Genomic DNA, 7,824 nt, shown 5'->3' with positions numbered 1-7,824 from the left:
AACCTTCCTTCCGAGGAGTGGCTGGTGGGTTTGAACCGCCAGCCTTCTGGTTAGCAGTCAAGTGCCTTAGGCACTATGCTACCAGAGCTCCCTGAGGAGTGGCTGGTGGGTTTGAACCGCCAGCCTTCTGGTTGTTAGCAGTCAAGTGCTTTAGGCACTATGATATCAGAGCTTCTATTCAGTCCATGGTGAAGTAAATGATATCTCTTCAGGGTTCTTGGCAGATAAAGTGTGTTACCTCATTGTTATTCACACCCAGAGGACACAAGGCAGCACTGTTGCTCTGCCAAGGAGACAGAAGCCCATCTCTGGATGCATCTTATGTCACAGAACATTTGCTAATACACAGAACACTGGTGTATCAGAAATCTCCCTCAAATAGATGGAGCACATTACTATAATTTTGGTGAGTAATGTGTGATAATCAAAAGGTATATCAAACAATTAAATTCAACACTAAAATGCACATATATGTCTGAAACTAACCCCCTGAACTCTCTCAATAAGACACTAAATACATACACTTTATTGTGATACCTAATACATAGTCTGAAAATTACAGTGTATGTTAAATAAATGCCTAAAGGAATTGACCAGCAATATGTCTGAAGGTTGAAAGTTGATTAATTTGAAAAGTAAAATTAGAAAATAGAGTTGTATAATTACTTGAATTGTAAACTGCTGAGCATTTTAGAATCAAGCAATGATTTATGCCAATTTTCTCAGAATAGATCAAAGTAAGATGATATATATTTAATTCCTCAAGTAGATGGAAATAGATTCTTACTCATAGATTATGAAATAATCTGAATGTCTATACCACATTTCTTAGCACTTCCATATAGATTTCTAAGTAATCACTTCCTGAGAGATTAGTTAACTATTATCTGAATACTATATTATGTAATAGAAATAAGTGTTCTTAGATAAATATTTCAAAGTTCAGAATATTTAGAAATATCTGAATTTTAAAATATATGTAAATTTAGGAGTATTTTCCTAAAAAATCAAGGTTGCTCCTATTTAGTAATGTTTCTGAGAACTTATATTTTAACTGCACATATTATGTTTATTTTATATGTTGATTCATTTATTTATCCATTAATTAATTCCACAAAATTTGGCTGAATATCTGTTGTTCTTAACTGCTGTTGTGTTGGTCCCTGACTGGTGACCTCATGTACGTTGGAATTAAATGTTCTCCTCCATCCACATTATCTGTTGGGATCAGACTATTGTAATCCACGGGATTTTCATTAGCAGATTTTCAGAAGCAGTTCACCAGGCTTTTCTTCCTAGTCCATCCTTGTCTGGAATAGTCCTTGAAATCATCATAGCAACACACAAAACTCCACTGACAGACAGGTGGTGACTGTGTATTATTGTTGTTGTTGTTATTTGCCATCGAGTCGGCCCGACTCATAGCGACCCCTCCTTGGGTTTCCGAGGCAGTATCACTACGGAAGTAGGAATGCCCAACCTTCCTTCTGAGGAGTGGCTGGTGGGTTTGAACCACCAGCCTTCTGGTTAGCAGTCAAGTGCCTTAGGCACTATGCTACCAGAGCTCCTGACTGTGTATTAGTTCTCCTTATTAAATTTTACTCTCCTCCAGAGGACAATTTATATTTTAGTTTTGTTTATTTGTTTTATATTCTTGCTACTTTTTTTAAAAAAAATTCTTCATTTATACAAAACAAAGTGGAAAATTATACAGAATTAAACTATAAAATAGTTAATCAGTAGAACATATACACACAAAAAAAACTCAGTTAGGAGGACAGGCTTATTTACAATGAAGAGGCACATGAAAATTAAGTTAATTTTTATATAAGACATTTTAAAAATTATGTTCCATGGCACAACTGTCTACAATATATGTTGTTGTTGTTGTTGTTAGGTGCCATTGAGTCTTCTCCGACTCATAGTGACCCTGTGCACAGCAGAATGAAACACTACCCAGTCCTGTGCCAGCCGCTACAGCATATAGAACGGGAGAAACATTTACTTACAGACAGATATACCACAAGGTCCAAGTTTACAGTTGCTATGTGCTGTGGAGTTGGACCTGAATGATAGCGACCCCTCCTTGAGTTTCAGAGGAGGTATCACTACAGAAATAGATTGCCCAACCTTACTTCTGAGGAGCGGGTGGTGGGTATGAACTGCCAGCCTTCTGGTTAGCAGTCAAGTTTTACAGTACCAGAGCAATAAATTCAGAAAACTGTATAACACCTAGTTAATTAGAGTTTAAGAATTGTTCCCAACTATGTCCCAACAGTTTTGGCCCTCAGTAGATAACTCTTACAGATTTCAACCACTCTAAATTTATAGATACTGAAAAGAAAAGAATAATTCTGAGAAGATTTCCAAGGAGTTTCAGAATCTATGTAGACAAGAGGCCAACAATTATTTCTATGAGTAGAGTCTCACGAACAGACACCAGCATAGTCCCTATTCCAACCCTGTGGAGACTGAAAGATCCAATATTGCCATCATATGAGAATCTTGAGGCTTACTTTTATAGACCTATTCTGGTCTTGAAAAGTTAGTATGATAAGCTATTTTCTACAGAAATTAATCTTGACAAATCTAAGAAGACTTTTGTCTTTTATTAGCTGATCTTGAGGTGAAGGTCATATACAAAGGTCCTCAAAACATATCTAAAGTTTCTTTAAAAAAGTTTTTAAAAATAATGTACTCATTGGAATCAAGTAACTGTAAACTTGAGGATACATATAGTAATTAATACCATCACCAAAGACTGGATTGTTTACCTTTCCCTCATTTTATATAGCTCCTCAACAATTAATCAAAATAAGAAAACACACACCTGTCATTTCCAAGACTTTAGGAAAAAATTGTGTCCAGAATCGGCATTGTTGAGCTCGTAGTTTAGTGTATATTCTTGAAGACTCAGTATTCAAGGATAAATATTTTTGTTCAGTGCTTTTGAAGACTGGCCATCTTGTACTATTGTTCTGGGTCCCAGCCGGGTTTCTGAATAAAGAGATACATTATAACATAATCTTAAAATTATTAGATAAAAAAGTATTGTCTCTAAAGCTGTTACCAAGGGCTTTTAAAAAGTCAGAAAAACAAAAGAATAGTTGATTCATTTTTACAATGTTAAACATAAGAGAACTAATTTGGTGCCTTGGAACATGAGGTTACTTAAAATTGAACAAATTGAAATTCAAAGGATTATGATTACGTGCATTTCTTCTTAACATACAGGAAAAAATATATATTGCAATAATGCTAAGTTTTTTTTCAAATCCTAATATGTTTTTTTTTAAAAAAAAGGCAGGTTGCTGTCATCCTCATCCCTTAGTCCAGTACCAATCTTTTCAAAATATCTCTTGCATTTTTTTTTTCTTCTATCTGTTCTTATCACTTCTACCTGATTTGGGGACTTACTACACTATTCATTTTGTAATAAACTCATTACTCTAGGAAATGCCTTTCGTCTTACATTTAAGCGAATCTTATATTCTCTCTGATCTATTCACTGCTTAAAAATCTTTAATAATTCCTATTGGGTTCAGCTGAAGGCTAAGGAATAACAAGGTGTCATTGGAGTTCCAAGCTTATTTTTAGATATGCTCTTCCATTCTAGCTAACAGGAATTTGTTATTTTTTTCTTGTATTTTTTTTTCTCACTTCCTTGTCTTTGCTCCAATTCTTACTTTTGCTTCCACATCTTTTATTCTCCAGCTTCATGGGTCCAAGGCCACTCAAAACCTTCATATTTGAATTTTTTTTTTTTAAATTGTGTGTGATATCCCCCATACTTTTAGCTGTGATTTGAAAATCTGTACCCACTAATTATATATATATTTTTAGAAATTTATAAGTTTGGGTTCATTTTCACATTATAATGTTCAATAGTATATTACAACCGAGGTTAGACAAACAGAAACTGTAAGACAATATTTTGGAAAGCGGCTCCATGCAATCAGATCACTGGCAATTTATGGATCTCCCTTTAGTACATTTTTATTATTATTAGGAATCAGACAGTGTGCTAGGGTAATAGAAATACAAGTAAATATATAAAGGCATAGCTTCCCATAGGGAATTTATAACCATGAACATTCATGAAAATTGGGAATTGGAAATATAAGATTGGTGGTTGTTGGGGGCCATCGAATTGATTTTCAACTCATAGCTAAACCATGTGATAGAGTAGAACTGCTTCATAAGGTTTTCTTGGCTGTAATCTGGTGGTGTAGTGCCTAAGGCATTTGACTGGTAAATGGAAAGTTGGTGGTTCAAAACCACCAGCGACTCCATGAAAGAAAGATGGCCAATCTATTTCTGTAAATATTTACTGTCTCAGACCCCCAATGGGGGTTGCTATGAGTTGGAATTGACTGGATGGCAGTGAGTTTGGTTTGGAATCTTTATAGAAGCTAATCATCAGGTCCTTCTCCCATGGAGCCACTGTGTGGCTTCAAACCACCAACTTTGGGTTAGCAGTCAAGTGAACCATTAGGGCTCCAAGACAATATAAAGTAGCCTAAACAAGTCTAAATAAAAGGACAAAAGTTTTCAGAAAAAGGAGAGGGAAAAGGGAATTGAATCAGAAAGGGAAGTTGGGAAAGGTTGGAAAAGGGACTTGAATTACAATAGGGATAAATAAGGAGTGTATTTCATACCACTTGTCTGTCAGTGTGTGGGTCAGTAGTGGCTTGCATTTGTTGTAATGCTGGAAGCCATGCCACGAGTATATTGAATAAAAGCAGGGTTACCCATGGTGGATAGGTTTCAGAGGAGCTTGCAGACTAAGATAGAATAGGAAGAAGGATGGAGCCAAGTTCATATATGAAAAAAATATTGGCCACTGAAAATCTTATGAATAGCATGGAAATGCATGCACTGCCCTGTAGTCAGATCTAACTCCTGGCGACTCCTCCTTGGGTTTCCAAGGTGGTATCACTACTGAAGTAGATGGCCCAATCTTCCTTCCGAGGAGTGGCTGGTGGGTTTGAACCACCAGCCTTCTGATTAGCAGTCAAATACCTTAGGCACTACACCAGAATGCTTACCAGAGCTCCCCATGGAAACACCGTCTGAAGACAAGCCTTTCAGAATGGTAGGCACACAAAACATGATAGGGAAGGTCTGGCTCCACAAAGTAGAGTTGACCTTAATGACGTGGATGGACTTAAGTTTTCAGGACCTTCATTTACTAATGTGTCACAATTCAAAATTAGAAGAAAGTGCTGGAAACATCCATTAATAATTAGAAAATAAAATGTATGGAATATGAATCTAGGAAAACTACAAGACATAAAAATTGAAATAGAAAGCCTAAAGATCAATATTCTAGGCATTACTAAACTGGAAGGCACTGGTATTGACTCTTTTGAATTGGACATTCATGAGGTCTATTATAGGAGCTCTGGTGGTGTAGTGCCTAAGGCATTTGACTGCTAACCAGAAGGCTGGTGGTTCAAACTCACCAGCCACTCCTCAGAAGGAAGGTTGGGCAATCTACTTCCATGGTGATACTGCCTTGGAAACCCAAGGAGGGGTCACTATGAGTTGGCTCCAACTCAATGGCAATAGTTTTTTTTTTTTTTTTTTTTTTTTAGGGTCTATTATGCTGGAAATGGCAAAGTAAAGAGGAATGACACTGCATTCATTCATCATCAGAAAGAAAATTACAATACAAAGTCTATTGTGGAGTGCACTACTATCAGTGATACGATAATATAAAAAAATGCCTGTAAGGATGACCAGTTAACATGACTATTATTCAAATTTATGCATCAAACACCAAAACCAAAGATGATGCATTTGAAAAATTTTACCACCATCTGCTGTCTGAAATTGACCAATTATGCAATCAAGATGTATTGATAATTACTGGTGAGTGGAATGCAAAAATTAGGCACTACACCACCAGGGATTCTGCAAAGAAGCATGAATAGTTGGAAAATATGGTCTTGGGGGAAATGACATTGGAGAGGACACAACAGAATTTTGCATGACCAATGACTTATTCCTCATGAGGACAATTAAGTGTTCTGGAATTCCCATTCTTCTCAATATTATCCATAATTTGTTATGATCCACAAAATCAAATGCTTCTGCATAGTCAATAAAACACAAGTAAATATATATATATTTTTGTATTATTTGCTTTTAGCCTAGATCCATGTGACACCAGCAATGACATACCTCATTACATGTATTCATCTGAATCCAGCTTGCATGGGAGTTTTCTGTCAATGTACTTCTGCAACTGTTTCTGAATTATCTTAAGCAAGATTTTACTTGCATGTGATAGTAATAATATTGTTTGATAATTTCCACATTCTGTGGGATCACTTTTCTTTGGAATGGGTATAATATGGATCTCTTCCAGTCAGTTGGCCAGGTAGCTCTCTTCCAAATCTCCTGGCACGGCCAAATGAGTGCCTCCAGTGCAGCATGTGTTTGTTGAAACATTTCAATGGGTATTCCCTCAATTACTGAAACCTTATTATTTTTGCCAGTTCCTTTGGTGTAGTTTCAACTTCTTCTTTCACTACCATTGGTTCTTGATCACATGCCACCTCCTGAAATGAATGAACATTGGCCAATTCTTTTTTGTGCAATGACTGTGTATTCCTTCCATCTTTCTTGGAGGTTTCCTATATCATTCAATATTTTGCCCACAGAATCTTTCAATATTGCAACTCAAGGCTTGGATTTGTTCTTCAGTTCTTTCAGTTTGAGAAATGCTGAGAGTGTTCATCACTTTTGGCTTTCTAACTCTAGCTATTTGCATGCCATTATAATAATTGACTGTGTCTTCTCGATCTGCTCTTTGAAAACTTCTGTTCAGACCTTTCATCTGGTCATTTCTTCCATTTGCTTTAGTTACTTTCCATTCAAGAGCAAGTTTCATCATACTTATTTACTCTGTATGCTGAGCAAATAATCTGAGACAATGGACTATATGAAGAAGAGCATGGCATCAGGTTTGGAGGAAGGCTCATTAACAACCTGCAATATGCATATTTGCTTGCTGAAAGTGTAGGTGACTTGAAGCACTTATTGATAAAGATTAAAGACTACAATTTGCAGTATGGATTGTATTCAACATAAAGAAAATCCTCACAACTGGACCAATAAGCAGCATCATGTTAAATGGAGAAAAGATTCATGTTATCAAAGATTTCATATTACTTGGTTCCACAATGCACACCAATGGAAACAGCAGTCAAGAAATCAGATGTACTGCACTGGGCAAATCTACTGTAAAAGACTTCTTTAACGTACTGAAGATCCAAGATGTCTCTTTGAAGATTAAGGTGCACCTAACCCAAGCCATGGTATTTTCAATCATCTCATATGCATGTGAGAGCTGGACATTGAGTAAGGAAGACTGAAGAAGAAAGAGTTGATGCTTTTGATTTGTAGTGTTGGTGAAGAATATTGCAAGTACCATAGACTGACAAAAGAACTAACAAATCTGTCATGGAAGAAGTGGAACCAGAATGCTTCTTGGAAGTGAGAATGGCCAGAATTCATCTCACCTACTTTGGTCATAGGAGCTCTGGTAACGTAATACCTATGGCACTTTACTGCTAACCAGAAGGCTGGAGGTTCAAACCTCTCAGCCACTCCTCAGAAGGAAGGTTGGGCAATCTACTTTCGTAGTGATGTTGTTGTTGTTGTTGTTGTTATTTGCCGTTGAGTCAGACCCGACTCATGGCGACCCCTCCTTGGGTTTCCAAGGCAGTATCACTATGGAAGTAGATTGCCCCATGTTCCTTCCGAGGAGTGGCTGGTGGGTTTGAACCGCCAGCCTTCTGGTTAGCAGTCAAGTGC

The 7,824-nt window shown here is 36.8% G+C and overlaps 1 protein-coding gene across 1 annotated transcript in view; it reads right to left on the bottom strand.

Moving 5' to 3' along the window:
• Nucleotides 1–7,824, bottom strand: part of BCHE (butyrylcholinesterase) — a 109,616-nt gene that overhangs the window by 15,899 nt on the left and 85,893 nt on the right. The window contains exon 4 of the mRNA XM_007948719.2: nucleotides 2,831–2,997. Coding sequence (XP_007946910.1) covers nucleotides 2,831–2,997 — 167 coding nt within the window. The remainder of the gene's footprint in view (nucleotides 1–2,830; nucleotides 2,998–7,824) is intronic.

The sequence above is a fragment of the Orycteropus afer genome, unplaced genomic scaffold (assembly GCF_000298275.1).
Source record: "Orycteropus afer afer isolate SDZICR_OR568_19922 unplaced genomic scaffold, OryAfe1.0 scaffold00220, whole genome shotgun sequence".
In the NCBI taxonomy this organism is placed as follows: Eukaryota; Metazoa; Chordata; class Mammalia; order Tubulidentata; family Orycteropodidae; genus Orycteropus; species Orycteropus afer.
This window is presented reverse-complemented; position numbering and strand designations above follow the sequence as displayed.